At 34.0% G+C, this 27,490-nt stretch overlaps 1 protein-coding gene across 1 annotated transcript in view; it reads left to right on the plus strand.

Moving 5' to 3' along the window:
• LOC310937244 (A-type potassium channel modulatory protein DPP6-like) overlaps positions 1 to 27,490 on the plus strand; it is a gene marked incomplete at its 5' end in the record, with an annotated part of 222,330 nt that overhangs the window by 193,838 nt on the left and 1,002 nt on the right. The window contains 8 exons of the mRNA XM_083901474.1: positions 21,286 to 21,393; positions 22,403 to 22,472; positions 23,010 to 23,204; positions 23,430 to 23,484; positions 23,955 to 24,054; positions 24,808 to 24,866; positions 24,962 to 25,034; positions 26,195 to 26,268. Of these exons, the coding sequence (XP_083757600.1) occupies positions 21,286 to 21,393; positions 22,403 to 22,472; positions 23,010 to 23,204; positions 23,430 to 23,484; positions 23,955 to 24,054; positions 24,808 to 24,866; positions 24,962 to 25,034; positions 26,195 to 26,268 (734 nt within the window). The remainder of the gene's footprint in view (positions 1 to 21,285; positions 21,394 to 22,402; positions 22,473 to 23,009; positions 23,205 to 23,429; positions 23,485 to 23,954; positions 24,055 to 24,807; positions 24,867 to 24,961; positions 25,035 to 26,194; positions 26,269 to 27,490) is intronic.

Below are 27,490 nucleotides of genomic sequence, written 5' to 3' on the forward strand. Positions count from 1 at the left end.
GTTTTTCAAAATATTGTCAGAATCAAAAACGACATAGTATAGTATGTCGTTTTTGTCCAATTTTGGACCAAATTTTTTTTCTCCAAAAATGGTCACATTTTGGAGACATAGTATAGTATGACGCACTACATAGTATAGTATGTCGTTTTTGTCCAATTTTGGACCAAATTTTTTTTCTCCAAAAATGGTCACATTTTGGAGACATAGTATAGTATGACGCACTACATAGTATAGTATGACGTTTTTGTCAAGTTTTGGACCAAAAAAAAGTTTTCAAAAAAATTGTCAGATTTTGAACGACATAGTATAGTATGTCGTTTTTGTCCAATTTTGGACCAAATTTTTTTTCTCCAAAAATTGTCACATTTTGGAGACATAGTATAGTATGACGTACTACATAGTATAGTGTGACAGTTTTGTCAAGTCTTTGACCAAAAAAACGTTTTTCAAAAAAATGGTCAGAATCAAAAACGACATAGTATAGTATGTCGTTTTTGTCCAATTTTGGAACAAAATTTTTTTCTCCAAAAATTGTCACATTTTGGAGACATAGTATAGTATGACGTACTGCATAGTATAGTGTGACGTTTTTGTCACGTTTTGGACCAAAAAAACGTTTTTCAAAAAAATTGTCAGAATCAAAAACGACATAGTATAGTATGTTGTTTTTGTCCAATTTTGGACCAAATTTTTTTTCTCCAAAAATGGTCACATTTTGGAGACATAGTATAGTATGACGTGCTACATAGTATAGTGTGACGTTTTTGTCAAGTTTTGGACCAGATTCTGGGGGCAGCGGTGGCTCACTTGGTAGAGCACCTACCCCATATGCTGAAGCTGTAGTCCTTGCTGCAGGTGATCCTGGTTCGAATCCTGCACCAAGCGGTCTTTCTGTGTGTCATCCACCATCTCTCTGTCTCCCGTTTCCTGTCTCTCTTCACTATACTATTATTAAAGGCAAAAAGGCCCAAACAAATATATATATAAAAAAAGATCACTTTTTGGACGACACAGTATGTCGTTTTTGTCCAATTTTGGACCAAATTTTTTTTCTCCAAAAATGGCCACATTTTGGAGACATAGTATAGTATGACGTACTACATAGTATAGTGTGACGTTTTTGTCAAGTTTTGGACCAAAAAAAGTTTTTCAAAAAAATGGTCAGAATCAAAAACGACATAGTATAGTATGTCGTTTTTGTCCAATTTTGGACCAAATTTTTTTTCTCCAAAAATGGTCACATTTTGGAGACTTAGTATAGTATGACGTACTGCATAGTATAGTGTGACGTTTTTGTCAAGTTTTGGACCAAAAAACTTTTTCAAAAAAATGGTCAGAATCAAAAACGACATAGTATAGTATGTCGTTTTTGTCCAATTTTGGACCAAATTTTTTTTCTCCAAAAATGGTCACATTTTGAAGACTTAGTATAGTATGACGTACTGCATAGTATAGTGTGACGTTTTTGTCAAGTTTTGGACCAAAAAAAGTTTTTCAAAAAAATGGTCAGAATCAAAAACGACATAGTATAGTATGTCGTTTTTGTCCAATTTTGGACCAAATTTTTTTTCTCCAAAAATGGTCACATTTTGAAGACTTAGTATAGTATGACGTACTGCATAGTATAGTGTGACGTTTTTGTCAAGTTTTGGACCAAAAAAAGTTTTTCAAAAAAATGGTCAGAATCAAAAACGACATAGTATAGTATGTCATTTTTGTCCAATTTTGGACCAAATTTTTTTTCTCCAAAAATGGTCACATTTTGAAGACTTAGTATAGTATGATGTACTGCATAGTATAGTGTGACGTTTTTTTCAAGTTTTTGACCAAAAAAAAGTTTTTCAAAAAAATGGTCAGATTTTAGAAGACATAGTATAGTATGTCGTTTTTGTCCAATTTTGGACCAAATTTTTTTTTCTCCAAAAATGGTCACATTTTGGAGACATAGTATAGTATGACGTACTACATAGTATAGTGTGACGTTTTTGTCAAGTTTTGGACCAAAAAAAGTTTTTCAAAAAAATGGTCAGAATCAAAAAGGACATAGTATAGTATGTCGTTTTTGTCCAATTTTGGACCATATTTTTTTTTCTCCAAAAATGGTCACATTTTGAAGACTTAGTATAGTATGACGTACTGCATAGTATAGTGTGACGTTTTTGTCAAGTTTTGGACCAAAAAAAGTTTTTCAAAAAAATGGTCAGAATCAAAAACGACATAGTATAGTATGTCGTTTTTGTCCAATTTTGGACCAAATTTTTTTTCTCCAAAAATGGTCACATTTTGGAGACATAGTATAGTATGACGTACTACATAGTATAGTGTGACGTTTTTGTCAAGTTTTGGACCAAAAAAAGTTTTTCAAAAAAATGGTCAGAATCAAAAACGACATAGTATAGTATGTCGTTTTTGTCCAATTTTGGACCAAATTCTTTTTCTCCAAAAATGGTCACATTTTGGAGACATAGTATAGTAGGACGTACTGCATAGTATAGTGTGACGTTTTTGTCAAGTTTTGGACCAAAAAAAAGTTTTTCAAAAAAATTGTCAGAATCAAAAACGACATAGTATAGTATGTCGTTTTTGTCCAATTTTGGACCAAATTTTTTTTCTCCAAAAATGGTCACATTTTGAAGACTTAGTATAGTATGATGTACTGCATAGTATAGTGTGACGTTTTTGTCAAGTTTTGGACCAAAAAAAGTTTTTCAAAAAAATGGTCAGAATCAAAAAGGACATAGTATAGTATGTCGTTTTTGTCCAATTTTGGACCAAATTTTTTTTCTCCAAAAATGGTCACATTTTGGAGACATAGTATAGTAGGACGTACTACATAGTATAGTGTGACGTTTTTGTCAAGTTTTGGACCAAAAAAAAGTTTTTCAAAAAAATTGTCAGAATCAAAAACGACATAGTATAGTATGTCGTTTTTGTCCAATTTTGGACCAAATTTTTTTTCTCCAAAAATGGTCACATTTTGAAGACTTAGTATAGTATGACGTACTGCATAGTATAGTGTGACGTTTTTGTCAAGTTTTGGACCAAAAAAAGTTTTTCAAAAAAATGGTCAGAATCAAAAACGACATAGTATAGTATGTCGTTTTTGTCCAATTTTGGACCAAATTTTTTTTCTCCAAAAATGGTCACATTTTGGAGACATAGTATAGTAGGACGTACTGCATAGTATAGTGTGACGTTTTTGTCAAGTTTTGGACCAAAAAAAAGTTTTTCAAAAAAATTGTCAGAATCAAAAACGACATAGTATAGTATGTCGTTTTTGTCCAATTTTGGACCAAATTTTTTTTCTCCAAAAATGGTCACATTTTAGAGACATAGTATAGTATGACGTACTACATAGTATAGTGTGACAGTTTTGTCAAGTCTTTGACCAAAAAAACGTTTTTCAAAAAAATGGTCAGAATCAAAAACGACATGGTATAGTATGTCGTTTTTGTCCAATTTTGGAACAAAATTTTTTTCTCCAAAAATGGTCACATTTTGGAGACATAGTATAGTATGACGTACTGCATAGTATAGTGTGACGTTTTTGTCACGTTTTGGACCAAAAAAACGTTTTTCAAAAAAATTGTCAGAATCAAAAACGACATAGTATAGTATGTTGTTTTTGTCCAATTTTGGACCAAATTTTTTTTCTCCAAAAATGGTCACATTTTGGAGACATAGTATAGTATGACGTGCTACATAGTATAGTGTGACGTTTTTGTCAAGTTTTGGACCAGAATCTGGGGGCAGCGGTGGCTCACTTGGTAGAGCACCTACCCCATATGCTGAAGCTGTAGTCCTTGCTGCAGGTGATCCTGGTTCGAATCCTGCACCAAGCGGTCTTTCTGTGTGTCATCCACCATCTCTCTGTTTCCTGTCTCTCTTCACTATACTATTATTAAAGGCAAAAAGGCCCAAACAAATATATATATAAAAAAAGATCACTTTTTGGACGACACAGTATGTCGTTTTTGTCCAATTTTGGACCAAATTTTTTTTCTCCAAAAATGGCCACATTTTGGAGACATAGTATAGTATGACGCACTACATAGTATAGTATGACGTTTTTGTCAAGTTTTGGACCAAAAAAACTTTTTCAAAAAAATGGTCAGAATCAAAAACGACATAGTATAGTATGTCGTTTTTGTCCAATTTTGGACCAAATTTTTTTTCTCCAAAAATGGTCACATTTTGGAGACTTAGTATAGTATGACGTACTGCATAGTATAGTGTGACGTTTTTGTCAAGTTTTGGACCAAAAAAGTTTTTCAAAAAAATGGTCAGAATCAAAAACGACATAGTATAGTATGTCGTTTTTGTCCAATTTTGGACCAAATTTTTTTTCTCCAAAAATGGTCACATTTTGGAGACATAGTATAGTAGGACGTACTGCATAGTATAGTGTGACGTTTTTGTCAAGTTTTGGACCAAAAAAAAGTTTTTCAAAAAAATTGTCAGAATCAAAAACGACATAGTATAGTATGTCGTTTTTGTCCAATTTTGGACCAAATTTTTTTTCTCCAAAAATGGTCACATTTTGAAGACTTAGTATAGTATGATGTACTGCATAGTATAGTGTGACGTTTTTTTCAAGTTTTTGACCAAAAAAAAGTTTTTCAAAAAAATGGTCAGATTTTAGACGACATAGTATAGTATGTCGTTTTTGTCCAATTTTGGACCAAATTTTTTTTCTCCAAAAATGGTCACATTTTGGAGACATAGTATAGTAGGACGTACTGCATAGTATAGTGTGACGTTTTTGTCAAGTTTTGGACCAAAAAAAAGTTTTTCAAAAAAATTGTCAGAATCAAAAACGACATAGTATAGTATGTCGTTTTTGTCCAATTTTGGACCAAATTTTTTTTCTCCAAAAATGGTCACATTTTAGAGACATAGTATAGTATGACGTACTACATAGTATAGTGTGACAGTTTTGTCAAGTCTTTGACCAAAAAAACGTTTTTCAAAAAAATGGTCAGAATCAAAAACGACATAGTATAGTATGTCGTTTTTGTCCAATTTTGGAACAAAATTTTTTTCTCCAAAAATGGTCACATTTTGGAGACATAGTATAGTATGACGTACTGCATAGTATAGTGTGACGTTTTTGTCACGTTTTGGACCAAAAAAACGTTTTTCAAAAAAATTGTCAGAATCAAAAACGACATAGTATAGTATGTTGTTTTTGTCCAATTTTGGACCAAATTTTTTTTCTCCAAAAATGGTCACATTTTGGAGACATAGTATAGTATGACGTGCTACATAGTATAGTGTGACGTTTTTGTCAAGTTTTGGACCAGATTCTGGGGGCAGCGGTGGCTCACTTGGTAGAGCACCTACCCCATATGCTGAAGCTGTAGTCCTTGCTGCAGGTGATCCTGGTTCGAATCCTGCACCAAGCGGTCTTTCTGTGTGTCATCCACCATCTCTCTGTTTCCTGTCTCTCTTCACTATACTATTATTAAAGGCAAAAAGGCCCAAACAAATATATATATAAAAAAAGATCACTTTTTGGACGACACAGTATGTCGTTTTTGTCCAATTTTGGACCAAATTTTTTTTCTCCAAAAATGGCCACATTTTGGAGACATAGTATAGTATGACGTACTACATAGTATAGTGTGACGTTTTTGTCAAGTTTTGGACCAAAAAAAGTTTTTCAAAAAAATGGTCAGAATCAAAAACGACATAGTATAGTATGTCGTTTTTGTCCAATTTTGGACCAAATTTTTTTTCTCCAAAAATGGTCACATTTTGGAGACATAGTATAGTATGACGCACTACATCGTATAGTATGACGTTTTTGTCAAGTTTTGGACCAAAAAAACTTTTTCAAAAAAATGGTCAGAATCAAAAACGACATAGTATAGTATGTCGTTTTTGTCCAATTTTGGACCAAATTTTTTTTCTCCAAAAATGGTCACATTTTGGAGACTTAGTATAGTATGACGTACTGCATAGTATAGTGTGACGTTTTTGTCAAGTTTTGGACCAAAAAAGTTTTTCAAAAAAATGGTCAGAATCAAAAACGACATAGTATAGTATGTCGTTTTTGTCCAATTTTGGACCAAATTTTTTTTCTCCAAAAATGGTCACATTTTGGAGACATAGTATAGTAGGACGTACTGCATAGTATAGTGTGACGTTTTTGTCAAGTTTTGGACCAAAAAAAAGTTTTTCAAAAAAATTGTCAGAATCAAAAACGACATAGTATAGTATGTCGTTTTTGTCCAATTTTGGACCAAATTTTTTTTCTCCAAAAATGGTCACATTTTGAAGACTTAGTATAGTATGATGTACTGCATAGTATAGTGTGACGTTTTTTTCAAGTTTTTGACCAAAAAAAAGTTTTTCAAAAAAATGGTCAGATTTTAGACGACATAGTATAGTATGTCGTTTTTGTCCAATTTTGGACCAAATTTTTTTTCTCCAAAAATGGTCACATTTTGGAGACATAGTATAGTAGGACGTACTGCATAGTATAGTGTGACGTTTTTGTCAAGTTTTGGACCAAAAAAAAGTTTTTCAAAAAAATTGTCAGAATCAAAAACGACATAGTATAGTATGTCGTTTTTGTCCAATTTTGGACCAAATTTTTTTTCTCCAAAAATGGTCACATTTTGAAGACTTAGTATAGTATGATGTACTGAATAGTATAGTGTGACGTTTTTGTCAAGTTTTGGACCAAAAAAAGTTTTTCAAAAAAATGGTCAGAATCAAAAAGGACATAGTATAGTATGTCGTTTTTGTCCAATTTTGGACCATATTTTTTTTTCTCCAAAAATGGTCACATTTTGGAGACTAGTATAGTATGACGTACTACATAGTATAGTGTGACGTTTTTGTCAAGTTTTGGACCAAAAAAAAGTTTTTCAAAAAAATTGTCAGAATCAAAAACGACATAGTATAGTATGTCGTTTTTGTCCAATTTTGGACCAAATTTTTTTTCTCCAAAAATGGTCACATTTTGAAGACTTAGTATAGTATGACGTACTGCATAGTATAGTGTGACGTTTTTGTCAAGTTTTGGACCAAAAAAAGTTTTTCAAAAAAATGATCAGAATCAAAAACGACATAGTATAGTATGTCGTTTTTGTCCAATTTTGGACCAAATTTTTTTTCTCCAAAAATGGTCACATTTTGGAGACATAGTATAGTATGACGTACTACATAGTATAGTGTGACAGTTTTGTCAAGTCTTTGACCAAAAAAACGTTTTTCAAAAAAATGGTCAGAATCAAAAACGACATAGTATAGTATGTCGTTTTTGTCCAATTTTGGAACAAAATTTTTTTCTCCAAAAATGGTCACATTTTGGAGACATAGTATAGTATGAAGTACTGCATAGTATAGTGTGACGTTTTTGTCACGTTTTGGACCAAAAAAACGTTTTTCAAAAAAATTGTCAGAATCAAAAACGACATAGTATAGTATGTTGTTTTTGTCCAATTTTGGACCAAATTTTTTTTCTCCAAAAATGGTCACATTTTGGAGACATAGTATAGTATGACGTGCTACATAGTATAGTGTGACGTTTTTGTCAAGTTTTGGACCAGATTCTGGGGGCAGCGGTGGCTCACTTGGTAGAGCACCTACCCCATATGCTGAAGCTGTAGTCCTTGCTGCAGGTGATCCTGGTTCGAATCCTGCACCAAGCGGTCTTTCTGTGTGTCATCCACCATCTCTCTGTTTCCTGTCTCTCTTCACTATACTATTATTAAAGGCAAAAAGGCCCAAACAAATATATATATAAAAAAAGATCACTTTTTGGACGACACAGTATGTCGTTTTTGTCCAATTTTGGACCAAATTTTTTTTCTCCAAAAATGGCCACATTTTGGAGACATAGTATAGTATGACGTACTACATAGTATAGTGTGACGTTTTTGTCAAGTTTTGGACCAAAAAAACTTTTTCAAAAAAATGGTCAGAATCAAAAACGACATAGTATAGTATGTCGTTTTTGTCCAATTTTGGACCAAATTTTTTTCTCCAAAAATGGTCACATTTTGGAGACATAGTATAGTATGACGCACTACATAGTATAGTATGACGTTTTTGTCAAGTTTTGGACCAAAAAAACTTTTTCAAAAAAATGGTCAGAATCAAAAACGACATAGTATAGTATGTCGTTTTTGTCCAATTTTGGACCAAATTTTTTTTCTCCAAAAATGGTCACATTTTGGAGACTTAGTATAGTATGACGTACTGCATAGTATAGTGTGACGTTTTTGTCAAGTTTTGGACCAAAAAACTTTTTCAAAAAAATTGTCAGAATCAAAAACGACATAGTATAGTATGTCGTTTTTGTCCAATTTTGGACCAAATTTTTTTTCTCCAAAAATGGTCACATTTTGAAGACTTAGTATAGTATGACGTACTGCATAGTATAGTGTGACGTTTTTGTCAAGTTTTGGACCAAAAAAAGTTTTTCAAAAAAATGGTCAGAATCAAAAACGACATAGTATAGTATGTCGTTTTTGTCCAATTTTGGACCAAATTTTTTTTCTCCAAAAATGGTCACATTTTGAAGACTTAGTATAGTATGATGTACTGCATAGTATAGTGTGACGTTTTTTTCAAGTTTTTGACCAAAAAAAAGTTTTTCAAAAAAATGGTCAGATTTTAGACGACATAGTATAGTATGTCGTTTTTGTCCAATTTTGGACCAAATTTTTTTTTCTCCAAAAATGGTCACATTTTGGAGACATAGTATAGTATGACTTACTACATAGTATAGTGTGACGTTTTTGTCAAGTTTTGGACCAAAAAAAGTTTTTCAAAAAAATGGTCAGAATCAAAAAGGACATAGTATAGTATGTCGTTTTTGTCCAATTTTGGACCATATTTTTTTTTCTCCAAAAATGGTCACATTTTGAAGACTTAGTATAGTATGACGTACTGCATAGTATAGTGTGACGTTTTTGTCAAGTTTTGAACCAAAAAAAGTTTTTCAAAAAAATGGTCAGAATCAAAAACGACATAGTATAGTATGTCGTTTTTGTCCAATTTTGGACCAAATTTTTTTTCTCCAAAAATGGTCACATTTTGGAGACATAGTATAGTATGACGTACCACATAGTATAGTGTGACGTTTTTGTCAAGTTTTGGACCAAAAAAAGTTTTTCAAAAAAATGGTCAGAATCAAAAACGACATAGTATAGTATGTCGTTTTTGTCCAATTTTGGACCAAATTTTTTTTCTCCAAAAATGGTCACATTTTGGAGACATAGTATAGTAGGACGTACTGCATAGTATAGTGTGACGTTTTTGTCAAGTTTTGGACCAAAAAAAAGTTTTTCAAAAAAATTGTCAGAATCAAAAACGACAAAGTATAGTATGTCGTTTTTGTCCAATTTTGGACCAAATTTTTTTTCTCCAAAAATGGTCACATTTTGAAGACTTAGTATAGTATGATGTACTGCATAGTATAGTGTGACGTTTTTGTCAAGTTTTGGACCAAAAAAAGTTTTTCAAAAAAATGGTCAGAATCAAAAAGGACATAGTATAGTATGTCGTTTTTGTCCAATTTTGGACCAAATTTTTTTTTCTCCAAAAATGGTCACATTTTGAAGACTTAGTATAGTATGACGTACTGCATAGTATAGTGTGACGTTTTTGTCAAGTTTTGGACCAAAAAAAGTTTTTCAAAAAAATGGTCAGAATCAAAAACGACATAGTATAGTATGTCGTTTTTGTCCAATTTTGGACCAAATTTTTTTTCTCCAAAAATGGTCACATTTTGGAGACATAGTATAGTAGGACGTACTGCATAGTATAGTGTGACGTTTTTGTCAAGTTTTGGACCAAAAAAAAGGTTTTCAAAAAAATTGTCAGAATCAAAAACGACATAGTATAGTATGTCGTTTTTGTCCAATTTTGGACCAAATTTTTTTTCTCCAAAAATGGTCACATTTTGAAGACTTAGTATAGTATGACGTACTGCATAGTATAGTGTGACGTTTTTGTCAAGTTTTGGACCAAAAAAAAGTTTTTCAAAAAAATGGTCAGAATCAAAAACGACATAGTATAGTATGTCGTTTTTGTCCAATTTTGGACCAAATTTTTTTTCTCCAAAAATGGTCACATTTTGAAGACTTAGTATAGTATGACGTACTGCATAGTATAGTGTGACGTTTTTGTCAAGTTTTGGACCAAAAAAAGTTTTTCAAAAAAATGGTCAGAATCAAAAACGACATAGTATAGTATGTCGTTTTTGTCCAATTTTGGACCAAATTTTTTTTCTCCAAAAATGGTCACATTTTGGAGACATAGTATAGTATGACGTACTACATAGTATAGTGTGACGTTTTTGTCAAGTTTTGGACCAAAAAAAGTTTTTCAAAAAAATTGTCAGAATCAAAAACGACATAGTATAGTATGTCGTTTTTGTCCAATTTTGGACCAAATTTTTTTTCTCCAAAAATGGTCACATTTTAGAGACATAGTATAGTATGACGTACTACATAGTATAGTGTGACAGTTTTGTCAAGTCTTTGACCAAAAAAACGTTTTTCAAAAAAATGGTCAGAATCAAAAACGACATAGTATAGTATGTCGTTTTTGTCCAATTTTGGACCAAATTTTTTTTCTCCAAAAATGGTCACATTTTGGAGACATAGTATAGTAGGACGTACTGCATAGTATAGTGTGACGTTTTTGTCAAGTTTTGGACCAAAAAAAAGTTTTTCAAAAAAATTGTCAGAATCAAAAACGACATAGTATAGTATGTCGTTTTTGTCCAATTTTGGACCAAATTTTTTTTCTCCAAAAATGGTCACATTTTGGAGACTTAGTATAGTATGATGTACTGCATAGTATAGTGTGACGTTTTTTCAAGTTTTTGACCAAAAAAAAGTTTTTCAAAAAAATGGTCAGATTTTAGACGACATAGTATAGTATGTCGTTTTTGTCCAATTTTGGACCAAATGTTTTTTTCTCCAAAAATGGTCACATTTTGGAGACATAGTATAGTAGGACGTACTGCATAGTATAGTGTGACGTTTTTGTCAAGTTTTGGACCAAAAAAAAGGTTTTCAAAAAAATTGTCAGAATCAAAAACGACATAGTATAGTATGTCGTTTTTGTCCAATTTTGGACCAAATTTTTTTTCTCCAAAAATGGTCACATTTTGAAGACTTAGTATAGTATGACGTACTGCATAGTATAGTGTGACGTTTTTGTCAAGTTTTGGACCAAAAAATGTTTTTCAAAAAAATGGTCAGAATCAAAAACGACATAGTATAGTATGTCGTTTTTGTCCAATTTTGGACCAAATTTTTTTTCTCCAAAAATGGTCACATTTTGGAGACATAGTATAGTAGGACGTACTGCATAGTATAGTGTGACGTTTTTGTCAAGTTTTGGACCAAAAAAAAGTTTTTCAAAAAAATTGTCAGAATCAAAAACGACATAGTATAGTATGTCGTTTTTGTCCAATTTTGGACCAAATTTTTTTTCTCCAAAAATGGTCACATTTTGAAGACTTAGTATAGTATGACGTACTGCATAGTATAGTGTGACGTTTTTGTCAAGTTTTGGACCAAAAAAAGTTTTTCAAAAAAATGGTCAGAATCAAAAACGACATAGTATAGTATGTCGTTTTTGTCCAATTTTGGACCAAATTTTTTTTCTCCAAAAATGGTCACATTTTGGAGACATAGTATAGTATGACGTACTACATAGTATAGTGTGACGTTTTTGTCAAGTTTTGGACCAAAAAAAGTTTTTCAAAAAAATGGTCAGAATCAAAAACGACATAGTATAGTATGTCGTTTTTGTCCAATTTTGGACCAAATTTTTTTTCTCCAAAACTGGTCACATTTTGAAGACTTAGTATAGTATGACGTACTGCATAGTATAGTGTGACGTTTTTGTCAAGTTTTTGACGAAAAAAAAGTTTTTCAAAAAAATGGTCAGAATCAAAAACGACATAGTATAGTATGTCGTTTTTGTCCAATTTTGGACCAAATTTTTTTTTCTCCAAAAATGGTCACATTTTGGAGACATAGTATAGTATGACGTACTACATAGTATAGTGTGACGTTTTTGTCAAGTTTTGGACCAAAAAAAGTTTTTCAAAAAAATGGTCAGAATCAAAAACGACATAGTATAGTATGTCGTTTTTGTCCAATTTTGGACCAAATTTTTTTTCTCCAAAAATGGTCACATTTTGAAGACTTAGTATAGTATGACGTACTGCATAGTATAGTGTGACGTTTTTGTCAAGTTTTGGACCAAAAAAAGTTTTTCAAAAAAATGGTCAGAATCAAAAACGACATAGTATAGTATGTCGTTTTTGTCCAATTTTGGACCAAATTTTTTTTCTCCAAAAATGGCCACATTTTGAAGACATAGTAACGTATGACGTACTGCATAGTATAGTGTGACGTTTTTGTCAAGTTTTGGACCAAAAAAAAGTTTTTCCAAAAATTGTCAGAATCAAAAACGACATAGTATAGTATGTCGTTTTTGTCCAATTTTGGACCAAATTTTTTTGCTCCAAAAATGGCCACATTTTGAAGACATAGTAACGTATGACGTACTGCATAGTATAGTGTGACGTTTTTGTCAAGTTTTGGACCAAAAAAACGTTTTTCCAAAAATTGTCAGAATCAAAAACGACATAGTATAGTATGTCGTTTTTGTCCAATTTTGGACCAAATTTTTTTGCTCCAAAAATGGCCACATTTTGGAGACATAGTATAGTATGACGTACTGCATAGTATAGTGTGACGTTTTTGTCAAGTTTTGGACCAAAAAAAGTTTTTCAAAAAAATTGTCCGAATCAAAAACGACATAGTATAGTATGTCGTTTTTGTCCAATTTTGGACCAAATTTTTTTTCTCCAAAAATGGCCACATTTTGGAGACATAGTATAGTATGACGTACTGCATAGTATAGTGTGACGTTTTTGTCAAGTTTTGGACCAAAAAAAGTTTTTCAAAAAAATGGTCAGAATCAAAAACGACATAGTATAGTATGTCGTTTTTGTCCAATTTTGGACCAAATTTTTTTTCTCCAAAAATGGCCACATTTTGGAGACATAGTATAGTATGACGTACTGCATAGTATAGTGTGACGTTTTTGTCAAGTTTTGGACCAAAAAAACGTTTTTCCAAAAATTGTCAGAATCAAAAACGACATAGTATAGTATGTCGTTTTTGTCCAATTTTGGACCAAATTTTTTTTCTCCAAAAATGGCCACATTTTGGAGACATAGTATAGTATGACGTACTGCATAGTATAGTGTGACGTTTTTGTCAAGTTTTGGACCAAAAAAACGTTTTTCCAAAAATTGTCAGAATCAAAAACGACATAGTATAGTATGTCGTTTTTGTCCAATTTTGGACCAAATTTTTTTTCTCCAAAAATGGCCACATTTTGGAGACATAGTATAGTATGACGTACTGCATAGTATAGTGTGACGTTTTTGTCAAGTTTTGGACCAAAAAAAGTTTTTCAAAAAAATTGTCCGAATCAAAAACGACATAGTATAGTATGTCGTTTTTGTCCAATTTTGGACCAAATTTTTTTTCTCCAAAAATGGCCACATTTTGGAGACATAGTATAGTATGACGTACTGCATAGTATAGTGTGACGTTTTTGTCAAGTTTTGGACCAAAAAAAGGTTTTCAAAAAAATGGTCAGAATCAAAAACGACATATATAGTATGTCGTTTTTGTCCAATTTTGGACCAAATTTTTTTTCTCCAAAAATGGCCACATTTTGGAGACATAGTATAGTATGACGTACTGCATAGTATAGTGTGACGTTTTTGTCAAGTTTTGGACCAAAAAAACGTTTTTCCAAAAATTGTCAGAATCAAAAACGACATAGTATAGTATGTCGTTTTTGTCCAATTTTGGACCAAATTTTTTTTCTCCAAAAATGGCCACATTTTGGAGACATAGTATAGTATGACGTACTGCATAGTATAGTGTGACGTTTTTGTCAAGTTTTGGACCAAAAAAAGTTTTTCAAAAAAATGGTCAGAATCAAAAACGACATAGTATAGTATGTCGTTTTTGTCCAATTTTGGACCAAATTTTTTTTCTCCAAAAATGGTCACATTTTGGAGACATAGTGTAGTATGACGTACTACATAGTATAGTGTGACGTTTTTGTCAACTTTTGGACCAGATTCTGGGCGCACCGGTGGCTCACTTGGTAGAGCATCTACCCCATATGCTGAAGCTGTAGTCCTTGCTGCAGGTGATCCTGGTTCGAATCCTGCACCAAGCGGTCTTTCCTGTGTGTCATCCACCATCTCTCTGTCTCCCTTTTCCTGTCTCTCTCCACTATACTATTATTAAAGGCAAAAAGGCCCAAACAAATATATATATATAAAAAAAGATCACTTTTTGGACGACACAGTATGTCGTTTTTGTCCAATTTTGGACCAAATTTTTTTTCTCCAAAAATGGCCACATTTTGGAGACATAGTATAGTATGTCGTTTTTGTCCAATTTTGGACCAAATTTTTTTTTCTCCTAAAATGGTCACATTTTGGAGACATAGTATAGTATGACGTACTACATAGTATAGTGTGACGTTTTTGTCAAGTTTTGGACCAAAAAAAGTTTTTCAAAAAAATGGTCAGAATCAAAAACGACATAGTATAGTATGTCGTTTTTGTCCAATTTTGGACCAAATGTTTTTTTCTCCAAAAATGGTCACATTTTGGAGACATAGTATAGTATGACGTACTACATAGTATAGTGTGACGTTTTTGTCAAGTTTTTGACCAAAAAAAAGTTTTTCAAAAAAATTGTCAGAATTTGGACGACATAGTATAGTATGTCGTTTTTGTCCAATTTTGGACCAAATTTTTTTTTCTCCTAAAATGGTCACATTTTGGAGACATAGTATAGTATGACGTACTACATAGTATAGTGTGACGTTTTTGTCAAGTTTTGGACCAAAAAAAGTTTTTCAAAAAAATGGTCAGAATCAAAAACGACATAGTATAGTATGTCGTTTTTGTCCAATTTTGGACCAAATGTTTTTTTCTCCAAAAATGGTCACATTTTGGAGACATAGTATAGTATGACGTACTACATAGTATAGTGTGACGTTTTTGTCAAGTTTTGGACCAAAAAAAGTTTTTCAAAAAAATTGTCAGAATTTGGACGACATAGTATAGTATGTCGTTTTTGTCAAATTTTGGACCAAATGTTTTTTTCTCCAAAAATGGTCACATTTTGGAGACATAGTATAGTATGACGTACTACATAGTATAGTGTGACGTTTTTGTCAAGTTTTGGACCAAAAAAACGTTTTTCCAAAAATTGTCAGAATCAAAAACGACATAGTATAGTATGTCGTTTTTGTCCAATTTTGGACCAAATTTTTTTTCTCCAAAAATGGCCACATTTTGGAGACATAGTATAGTATGACGTACTGCATAGTATAGTGTGACGTTTTTGTCAAGTTTTGGACCAAAAAAAGTTTTTCAAAAAAATGGTCAGAATCAAAAACGACATAGTATAGTATGTCGTTTTTGTCCAATTTTGGACCAAATTTTTTTTCTCCAAAAATGGTCACATTTTGGAGACATAGTGTAGTATGACGTACTACATAGTATAGTGTGACCTTTTTGTCAACTTTTGGACCAGATTCTGGGCGCACCGGTGGCTCACTTGGTAGAGCATCTACCCCATATGCTGAAGCTGTAGTCCTTGCTGCAGGTGATCCTGGTTCGAATCCTGCACCAAGCGGTCTTTCCTGTGTGTCATCCACCATCTCTCTGTCTCCCTTTTCCTGTCTCTCTCCACTATACTATTATTAAAGGCAAAAAGGCCCAAACAAATATATATATATAAAAAAAGATCACTTTTTGGACGACACAGTATGTCGTTTTTGTCCAATTTTGGACCAAATTTTTTTTCTCCAAAAATGGCCACATTTTGGAGACATAGTATAGTATGTCGTTTTTGTCCAATTTTGGACCAAATTTTTTTTTCTCCTAAAATGGTCACATTTTGGAGACATAGTATAGTATGACGTACTACATAGTATAGTGTGACGTTTTTGTCAAGTTTTGGACCAAAAAAAGTTTTTCAAAAAAATGGTCAGAATCAAAAACGACATAGTATAGTATGTCGTTTTTGTCCAATTTTGGACCAAATGTTTTTTTCTCCAAAAATGGTCACATTTTGGAGACATAGTATAGTATGACGTACTACATAGTATAGTGTGACGTTTTTGTCAAGTTTTGGACCAAAAAAAGTTTTTCAAAAAAATTGTCAGAATTTGGACGACATAGTATAGTATGTCGTTTTTGTCCAATTTTGGACCAAATGTTTTTTTCTCCAAAAATGGCCACATTTTGGAGACATAGTATAGTATGACGTACTGCATAGTATAGTGTGACGTTTTTGTCAAGTTTTGGACCAAAAAAAGTTTTTCTAAAAATTGTCAGAATCAAAAACGACATAGTATAGTATGTCGTTTTTGTCCAATTTTGGACCAAATCTTTTTTTCTCCAAAAATGGTCACATTTTGAAGACTTAGTATAGTATGACGTACTGCATAGTATAGTGTGACGTTTTTGTCAAGTTTTGGACCAAAAAAAGTTTTTCAAAAAAATTGTCTGAATCAAAAACGACATAGTATAGTATGTCGTTTTTGTCCAATTTTGGACCAAATTTTTTTTCTCCAAAAATGGCCACATTTTGGAGACATAGTATAGTATGACGTACTGCATAGTATAGTGTGACGTTTTTGTCAAGTTTTGGACCAAAAAAACGTTTTTCCAAAAATTGTCTGAATCAAAAACGACATAGTATAGTATGTCGTTTTTGTCCAATTTTGGACCAAATTTTTTTTCTCCAAAAATGGTCACATTTTAGAGACATAGTATAGTATGACGTACTACATAGAAAAGTGTGACGTTTTTGTCAAGTTTTTGACCAAAAAAAAGTTTTTCAAAAAAATGGTCAGATTTTGGACGACATAGTATAGTATGTCGTTTTTGTCCAATTTTGGACCAAATTTTTTTTTCTCCTAAAATGGTCACATTTTGGAGACATAGTATAGTATGACGTACTACATAGTATAGTGTGACGTTTTTGTCAAGTTTTGGACCAAAAAAAGTTTTTCAAAAAAATGGTCAGAATCAAAAACGACATAGTATAGTATGTCGTTTTTGTCCAATTTTGGACCAAATGTTTTTTTCTCCAAAAATGGTCACATTTTGGAGACATAGTATAGTATGACGTACTACATAGTATAGTGTGACGTTTTTGTCAAGTTTTGGACCAAAAAAAGTTTTTCAAAAAAATTGTCAGAATTTGGACGACATAGTATAGTATGTCGTTTTTGTCAAATTTTGGACCAAATGTTTTTTTCTCCAAAAATGGTCACATTTTGGAGACATAGTATAGTATGACGTACTACATAGTATAGTGTGACGTTTTTGTCAAGTTTTGGACCAAAAAAAGGTTTTCAAAAAAATGGTCAGAATCAAAAACGACATAGTATAGTATGTCGTTTTTGTCCAATTTTGGACCAAATTTTTTTTCTCCAAAAATGGCCACATTTTGGAGACATAGTATAGTATGACGTACTGCATAGTATAGTGTGACGTTTTTGTCAAGTTTTGGACCAAAAAAACGTTTTTCCAAAAATTGTCAGAATCAAAAACGACATAGTATAGTATGTCGTTTTTGTCCAATTTTGGACCAAATTTTTTTTCTCCAAAAATGGCCACATTTTGGAGACATAGTATAGTATGACGTACTGCATAGTATAGTGTGACGTTTTTGTCAAGTTTTGGACCAAAAAAAGTTTTTCAAAAAAATGGTCAGAATCAAAAACGACATAGTATAGTATGTCGTTTTTGTCCAATTTTGGACCAAATTTTTTTTCTCCAAAAATGGTCACATTTTGGAGACATAGTGTAGTATGACGTACTACATAGTATAGTGTGACGTTTTTGTCAACTTTTGGACCAGATTCTGGGCGCACCGGTGGCTCACTTGGTAGAGCATCTACCCCATATGCTGAAGCTGTAGTCCTTGCTGCAGGTGATCCTGGATCGAATCCTGCACCAAGCGGTCTTTCCTGTGTGTCATCCACCATCTCTCTGTCTCCCTTTTCCTGTCTCTCTCCACTATACTATTATTAAAGGCAAAAAGGCCCAAACAAATATATATATATAAAAAAAAATCACTTTTTGGACGACACAGTATGTCGTTTTTGTCCAATTTTGGACCAAATTTTTTTTCTCCAAAAATGGCCACATTTTGGAGACATAGTATAGTATGTCGTTTTTGTCCAATTTTGGACCAAATTTTTTTTTCTCCTAAAATGGTCACATTTTGGAGACATAGTATAGTATGACGTACTACATAGTATAGTGTGACGTTTTTGTCAAGTTTTGGACCAAAAAAAGTTTTTCAAAAAAATGGTCAGAATCAAAAACGACATAGTATAGTATGTCGTTTTTGTCCAATTTTGGACCAAATGTTTTTTTCTCCAAAAATGGTCACATTTTGGAGACATAGTATAGTATGACGTACTACATAGTATAGTGTGACGTTTTTGTCAAGTTTTGGACCAAAAAAAGTTTTTCAAAAAAATTGTCAGAATTTGGACGACATAGTATAGTATGTCGTTTTTGTCCAATTTTGGACCAAATGTTTTTTTCTCCAAAAATGGCCACATTTTGGAGACATAGTATAGTATGACGTACTGCATAGTATAGTGTGACGTTTTTGTCAAGTTTTGGACCAAAAAAAGTTTTTCTAAAAATTGTCAGAATCAAAAACGACATAGTATAGTATGTCGTTTTTGTCCAATTTTGGACCAAATCTTTTTTTCTCCAAAAATGGTCACATTTTGAAGACTTAGTACAGTATGACGTACTGCATAGTATAGTGTGACGTTTTTGTCAAGTTTTGGACCAAAAAAAGTTTTTCAAAAAAATTGTCTGAATCAAAAACGACATAGTATAGTATGTCGTTTTTGTCCAATTTTGGACCAAATTTTTTTTCTCCAAAAATGGCCACATTTTGGAGACATAGTATAGTATGACGTACTGCATAGTATAGTGTGACGTTTTTGTCAAGTTTTGGACCAAAAAAACGTTTTTCCAAAAATTGTCAGAATCAAAAACGACATAGTATAGTATGTCGTTTTTGTCCAATTTTGGACCAAATTTTTTTTCTCCAAAAATGGTCACATTTTAGAGACATAGTATAGTATGACGTACTACATAGAAAAGTGTGACGTTTTTGTCAAGTTTTTGACCAAAAAAAAGTTTTTCAAAAAAATGGTCAGATTTTGGACGACATAGTATAGTATGTCGTTTTTGTCCAATTTTGGACCAAATTTTTTTTTCTCCTAAAATGGTCACATTTTGGAGACATAGTATAGTATGACGTACTACATAGTATAGTGTGACGTTTTTGTCAAGTTTTGGACCAAAAAAAGTTTTTCAAAAAAATGGTCAGAATCAAAAACGACATAGTATAGTATGTCGTTTTTGTCCAATTTTGGACCAAATGTTTTTTTCTCCAAAAATGGTCACATTTTGGAGACATAGTATAGTATGACGTACTACATAGTATAGTGTGACGTTTTTGTCAAGTTTTGGACCAAAAAAAGTTTTTCAAAAAAATTGTCAGAATTTGGACGACATAGTATAGTATGTCGTTTTTGTCAAATTTTGGACCAAATGTTTTTTTCTCCAAAAATGGTCACATTTTGGAGACATAGTATAGTATGACGTACTACATAGTATAGTGTGACGTTTTTGTCAAGTTTTGGACCAAAAAAAGTTTTTCAAAAAAATGGTCAGAATCAAAAACGACATAGTATAGTATGTCGTTTTTGTCCAATTTTGGACCAAATTTTTTTTCCTCCAAAAATGGTCACATTTTGGAGACATAGTATAGTATGACGTACTACATAGTATAGTGTGACGTTTTTGTCAAGTTTTGGACCAAAAAAAGATCTTTCAAAAAAATGGTCAGAATCAAAAACGACATAGTATAGTATGTCGTTTTTGTCCAATTTTGGACCAAATTTTTTTTTCTCCTAAAATGGTCACATTTTGGAGACATAGTATAGTATGACGTACTACATAGTATAGTGTGACGTTTTTGTCAAGTTTTGGACCAAAAAAGTTTTTCAAAAAAATGGTCAGAATCAAAAACGACATAGTATAGTATGTCGTTTTTGTCCAATTTTGGACCAAATGTTTTTTTCTCCAAAAATGGTCACATTTTGGAGACATAGTATAGTATGACGTACTACATAGTATAGTGTGACGTTTTTGTCAAGTTTTGGACCAAAAAAAGTTTTTCAAAAAAATGGTCAGAATTTGGACGACATAGTATAGTATGTCGTTTTTGTCCAATTTTGGACCAAATGTTTTTTTCTCCAAAAATGGTCACATTTTGGAGACATAGTATAGTATGACGTACTACATAGTATAGTGTGACGTTTTTGTCAAGTTTTGGACCAAAAAAAGTTTTTCAAAAAAATGGTCAGAATCAAAAACGACATAGTATAGTATGTCGTTTTTGTCCAATTTTGGACCAAATGTTTTTTTCTCCAAAAATGGTCACATTTTGGAGACATAGTATAGTATGACGTACTGCATAGTATAGTGTGACGTTTTTGTCAAGTTTTGGACCAAAAAAGTTTTTCAAAAAAATGGTCAGAATCAAAAACGACATAGTATAGTGTGACGTTTTTGTCAAGTTTTGGACCAGATCGTGGGGGCAGCAGTGGCTCACTTGGTAGAGCATCTACCCCATATGCTGAAGCTGTAGTCCTCGCTGCAGGTGATCCTGGTTCGTATCCTGCACCAAGCGGTCTTTCCTGTGTGTCATCCACCATCTCTCTGTCTCCCTTTTCCTGTCTCTCTCCACTATACTATCATTAAAGGCAAAAAGGCCCAAACAAATATATATATATATAAAAAAAGATGACTTTTTGGACGACACAGTATGTCGTTTTTGTCCAATTTTGGACCAAATTTTTTTCTCCAAAAATGGCCACATTTTGGAGACATAGTAAAGTATGACGTACTGCATAGTATAGTGTGACGTTTTTGTCAAGTTTTGGACCAAAAAAACGTTTTTCAAAAAACTGGTCAGATTTTGGACGACATAGTATAGTATGTCTTTTTGTCAAATTTGGACCAAATATTTTTTTCTCCAAAAATTGTCACATTTTGGACACATAGTATAGTATGACTTACTACATAGTATAGTATGTATACATAGTATAGTGTAGACTCGTTAACTGTGTGTGTGTGTGTTTGTGTAGGTATTTCAGAAGTCGACCAACTGGAGAGCAACGAGGACTTAAGGCTGACTTTGGACTCCATGCAGATGCCCACAGTGGAATATAAGGAGATCAACATGGACGACTACAGTATGTGGCACAAATATCCTGTCAGTTCACAAGTATAACCAAAATTTGACAAAAACGTCATACTATACTATGTCGTCCAAAATTTGACACATTTTTTTGGGCAAAAAATGTTGGTCCAAAATTTGACAAAAAAGTCATACTAAACTATGCTGTCCAAAATTTGTCACATTTTTTGAAAAAATTATTTTGGTCCAACATTTGACAAAAACGTCATACTATACTATGTCGTCCAAAATTTTACACATTTTGGGCAAAAAATGTTGGTTCAAAATTTTACAAAAAAGTCATACTATACTATGTCGTCCAAAATTTGACTATACTATGTCATACAACATTTGACACATTTTTGGGCAAAAAATGTTGGTTAAAAATTTGACAAAAAATTTCATACTATACTATGTCATACAACATTTGACACATTGTTGGGCAAAAAATGCTGGTTCAAAATTTGACAAAAACGTCATACTATACTATGTCGTCCAAAATTTGACAAATTTTTGGAATTAAAATTTTTGGTCACATTTTGGCCCACAGTGGAATATAAGGAGATCAACATGGACGACTACAGTATGTGGCACAAATATCCTGTCAGTTCACAAGTAAAACAAACTTAAAAAGCAAAATCAGTTCAAACAACACACAGGCTCAGTGATCAGGAACCAGGAAGAGAAAGACAGGTTTCGTAGTCAAGGACTAAAGGCTGAGAGGATTAACCTGGAAGGAGGCGAGGAAGGTGAATCAGAGACAGGCAGGGTCAGGACCGCAAAGTCGGGCGTGGCAAATGAGTGACTGGAGCTGGTGAATCCATGCTGGGCTGATTGCAGGGGATGGGGGAGCAGGTGTGTTCACAGAGCTGTGAGGTGGGAGTGGCTGAGGGAAGCAGAGAGGCGGAGACAATGGGGAAAAATTTGCACATCATATTCCACATGGTCGAATGAAAGCAGACGAGCGATCAAACGGAGTTTACGTTAATACGATTATAACCTTAAGCCGTGTGTCTGTGTTGCAGCCTTGTCCATGCAGATCCTCAAACCTGCAGGCTTCATGGAGACTTCACACTACCCGCTGCTGCTGCTCGTGTGAGTATGAGCACGTTCAAAGACCTAGTTTGACGTCGGGGAGCAGTGTAGGAGCTTCAGCTCACGTCCCGATGAAGTGACTGATCCTCTCAGTCAGTTTCGCTGAGTTTACCTTTGTATTCCAGCTTTATTTTTAGTTTTAAGATTTGTTTTTAAGCACGATTAGACGTCCCACTACGGCTGGTGAATCTCAGCTCCGTCAATGCTCCGTCTCTTCAAAGTAAAAGCCTTCTATATGTGTTCGACAGAGGAGGATTTAGAGCTTTTACATTATATTATTTATGGTGATTTAAAACAAAGTGAACAATGTCATTGAAAAGGCAACCGTTCCCTTCAATTACTATATGGATTTCTCTGTATTTAAAGAGTGTTGGACATTTTTGCTAATTCTGATTTATAGATAATTTCTGACATATTGACCAAACACCAAACATAATTGCCTTCATAGCTAAGCTTTTCAGAAAGTTTCTGTCTTTAATCCTGAAAAATTATCGAAAACTGGCCTTAAAATGCTCGTCTGTGGTTGCTCACATGCAGCGATGGGACACCCGGTGGTCAGATGGTGTCGGAGCACTTCCAGATGGACTGGGCCACGGTGCTGGTGAGCAGCTTCGGCGCCGTCGTGGTGCGCTGCGACGGGCGAGGAAGCGGCTTCCAGGGAACCAACCTGCTGCACCGCGTCCAGAAGAAAGTGGGCGCGTACGAGGAACAGGACCAGAAGGACGCACTCAAGTACGCGTGGAGTCAAAACTGAAATAAACAAAGTCCAGTTTGTGATAAACAGCTGTTTAGATGATGAAAAACGTCTCATTTTTTAAGGAGTTAAATGGAGATTTGTATTTACCTGCACAAAATAAACAGTTTTTCTTTGAAATGTGACGTTTTTCATGAATAAAAAAAAAAAAAAATTAAATAAATATTGTGCTCCTCATGAAAACCACTTTTTTTCTGTTGCAGTTTTATTTTGAAAGAGCCCTACGTCGACGGAAGCAGAGTTGGGGCTTTTGGGAAGGTAAGGTTAGCATTAGCGATTGTTCAGTGGTGGTGATAATGGAAAATGCGGCAGTTTGTACTAGACGCATCAAAGATGAAAAGTTTTTGCCGATTCAAAACGCGCGGTCACAGCAACCTTCAGCGATTTGGTGAATTTCGATCCCATTCGCCACAAAACAGGAAGTGCCCTATAACTTCGGCATACATTGAATTCTTCCGAATTTCCCGAAACTTGGTGGGAAGGTGTTATAGACCAAGACGAACGAAAAAGTCGACCGTAACCATGGCCTCAATTCGACAGGAAGTCCCCCATTTGGCGTCCATTTTTTTTAGCAATTTGCACCCTACGAAAAATGACCTCGACACTATCGAAGTTGGTTTTGCGGATTCAAAAGTGACGTCGGGGTGTTACTGCTGCGCTCCCCGGCCCTATCGTGACTACGTACAGTCCTAGTTATTATTATAACTGCTGTGTCTGCTTTGCTTCAGGTGTACGGCGGATATGTGACCAGCTTGTTGGTCAGTGGCGAGGAGTCACCGGTGAAATGTGGAGCTGTCCTGTCGCCCATTACAGACTTTGAATTATACGGTAAGAAGTGCATATCTGCTTTATATACAGTATATATATATATATATAGATATATATATATATATATAGTCTAATACAGTATTTGTGCGTAATCCATCAGGCTGTGGCAGATGATCTCGCAGTCGGGAAGCAGACAAAGGCAGGGAGGGGGGAAAAAAAATAAAATAATGGAAATATTGCCTAGAAACCTAACACCTTCACCCCTGCTGCTGGAAGTTATTTCACTATGTAATACATACATATGAAATAAAGAAAACAACACCTTGTTCACCTCATCAGCGCGATGGCGCCGGTACGCCGAGGAAGCCAATCAAACCCAGATAACGACAGCGGCCCTCGCGTCGGCCACCTGAGGAATAGAAAATGTGCGAAATTCAGAGTCGTGCGAGTTGAGAGCGACAACACTCGAGTCGGGAAACTGCAAATTGAGGAGGAGGCAGCTTGTGACAAATTTCTCATCCATTTGATTTTTTTCTCGCTTTTTTTGCCGGAGCGAGGAGACAGACGCGGTCGCGACACCGTACGAGTGTGGAATGGCAAATGAGGTCGGTCCGCTGAAGAATATGTAGATGCAGTGAATATATTTGAATGCAGAATGCAGAAATACCTTAAGATGGGTATTTTTTTATGATTATATGTTATTCAAATTGACCACAGGACTGATAGGAGTGATGGAGCGGGCGTGTTATTAGTGTGAAATTAGATTTAAATGCAGGAGAAAAGTAATAATCCAACCCTCTCTTTTGCCTCCAGCCTCTGCGTTTTCAGAACGATATCTTGGACTCCCAAAGCCCGATCCAAGAGCTTACACGGTAAGACGAAATACACACAATTGTTATATTTTCAAATTGCATTTTGGATCATTATTGTAACGTCCAGATGATTCACTGTGTCTTTTAATCCTCAGATGGCAAATTTAGCGCACAGAGCGTCTCAGTTTATGGACAAGAAGTTTCTAATTATCCATCCGACCGCTGATGGTGAGTGATAATGAAAATAATAATCTATCTATCTATCTATCTATCTATCTATCTATCTATCTATCTATCTATCTATCTATCTATCTATCTATCTATCTATCTATCTATCTATCTATCTATCTATCTATCTATCTGTCTGTCTATGTGTCTGTCTGTCTGTCTGTCTGTCTGTCTGTCTGTCTGTCTGTCTATCTATCTATCTATCTATCTATCTATCTATCTATCTATCTATCTATCTATCTATCTAATAAGTCAGTGTCTATTCACCAATACGCAAGCGCATATTTATTTTTGCATTAGCATGCTACTACTTTGCGGCTAACTTGGCGACACCTGTTTCCAAAGGTAAGCTAGCGAGGCTACGATTAGCATTAGCGTAGGGCTAACATAATCAAGGTCTCTGCAGGTTTCAACAAGTCTAATTTAAGACTTTTTAAGACTTTTTTAAGACCATAATGAATACAATTTAAGACCCATTTCAAATCCATACTGGCAAAAAAGTACAAAAGACGAACAAAGGAAAATTGGAGCCACAAATCGTTGAACCTGCAATTCAGCTTAGCCGTGGGCTTTCATCAAGTTTTCTCCGCCGCTATGCTAAGCTATAAAGACACCGCGGCGCGCGCACAGCACACAAGCTAGCGGTGCTTGATAAATTCTCGCCGTGCAGCACAGGTGGCCTTAGTTGTAGTTATGCTAGCGCATCCTCAAAAATAGAAACATTTCAAAGCGAGACTGAAGTTTATGCACGTTTTAAATAAAAGTAACGTTATTCAGTTTTTAAGACCTTTCAAAATTGTATTCAAATTATTGGATTTAAGACTTTTTAAGACTTTTTAAGACCCCACGGATACCCTGATAATACAACCTCATTAGGCACAACGCAAATGTTTTAGCTATCGTATAAAATATTTAAACATCTAGCTACGCTAATGCTAATCGAAAATGAAAACATTCGCGTTGTGCCTAATGAGGTTGCACAGTGTTTGTATTACGTTAGCCTTTACGTTCCTTATCATGCATTACCGTAACTGAAGAAGCTTCTTCAGCTCCCACTATAGGAATACATACTTACTACAGGCACTGCACTAGTAATAATAATAATGAAAAAGCATCCACAAAAAGTAAGTTTTAGCATCTGTTTTGTTCTGTCTCCACAGAAAAAGTTCATTTCCAACATACAGCGAAATTCATTGCACAGCTCATCAATGAAAAAGCCAACTACACTTTACAGGTAAGTGTTTTTTTCCCCCAATTATTCCAGTTTCACTGCTCTGTTTTTCTTCTCCGGGCCTTTAAGGGCCCTGTGTTCCCACAGCCAGAGGAGGATTAAAGCGCTAACAATGCCTTCATTGCACATAATGAGCTTACGAGAACCGACCTCCTCGGCCGTCCTGCATTTACACCGGCGCTAATCCAATTAAGCCTCGCTGTAACAGCAGCTCAGTGTTCATCAGAGCTCGTTATGGAGCAGTCGACAGGTCAATGTGCTCACGCTCGCATTAACCTCCAGTTGACGCCAACAAGTAAACACGATGACTCAAAGCTCACGCTCGCGCTAATTTAAGTCCCATTGGTGCTAAATTCACGAGCAGATTAAAAACATCACGATAAAATATTATTGTGTGTTTTTTCTGCTTTTGTCTTTTTATCTGGCATTTTCTGTTCCATATTTTACAAGCTCACATTTTCCGAGATTAATTGGACTACTGGGGATTACTTACAAATAATGCTTGTATAATCTCTTTTCTACTCAAACTGTGCTATAATGTGCAGTAAAACACAGTTTTCATCATCTTTTTTTTTAAGACTTTGAGCTTTAACACACATTTGCAAATCCCTCAAGTCCAAACTTTCTTACAAACACAAAGACTAATTCTAATGTTGGATTCATCTCACAAGAGAAAGCGGTTCCAGACTCTAGTAGTAGTTTTGAAAGTTGAAAAACTGTCACTGGCCAAATATTCTTGGACCTAATTGTACACGTTTTGTCTTTTGTAACAGTTGGAAACTTGGAACGTAGATTGGTTTCCCCATAAATACAAAAACATATATAGTATAGGCATTAAATTGGCTCTATTTCCAGATCTGCAAGGTCTAATAGAAAAGGGGGTAATAGAATGGAAAAGGTTAGTCTAAGGCAGATGTGTCAAATACTCAATGTTTGTTGGCTGTACTTTTATAATAATTATAATATGATATTCAGTCATAATTACCCCGCATTTATAAAGGTAATACATTCAACATTAAATTGCATATGTTTGTTAATTAAGTGTTATTAAGTGTTATTATTTACCTAATTTCAGGGTCTGTTTTTGATATTAAAGCAGTTCCAATTAACGCTGTTTTTTAGTGTGTATCTGCGTCATTACCTTGTTAACGAAGCCCTGAAGGTTCTAAACAAACAGTTCAGCCACTGCTGAGAACGCTGTGTTTTATTGTAATCTCAGGCTCAG

The sequence above is a fragment of the Microchirus variegatus genome (assembly GCF_963457635.1).
Source record: "Microchirus variegatus genome assembly, chromosome: 15".
Classification (NCBI taxonomy): domain Eukaryota; kingdom Metazoa; phylum Chordata; class Actinopteri; order Pleuronectiformes; family Soleidae; genus Microchirus; species Microchirus variegatus.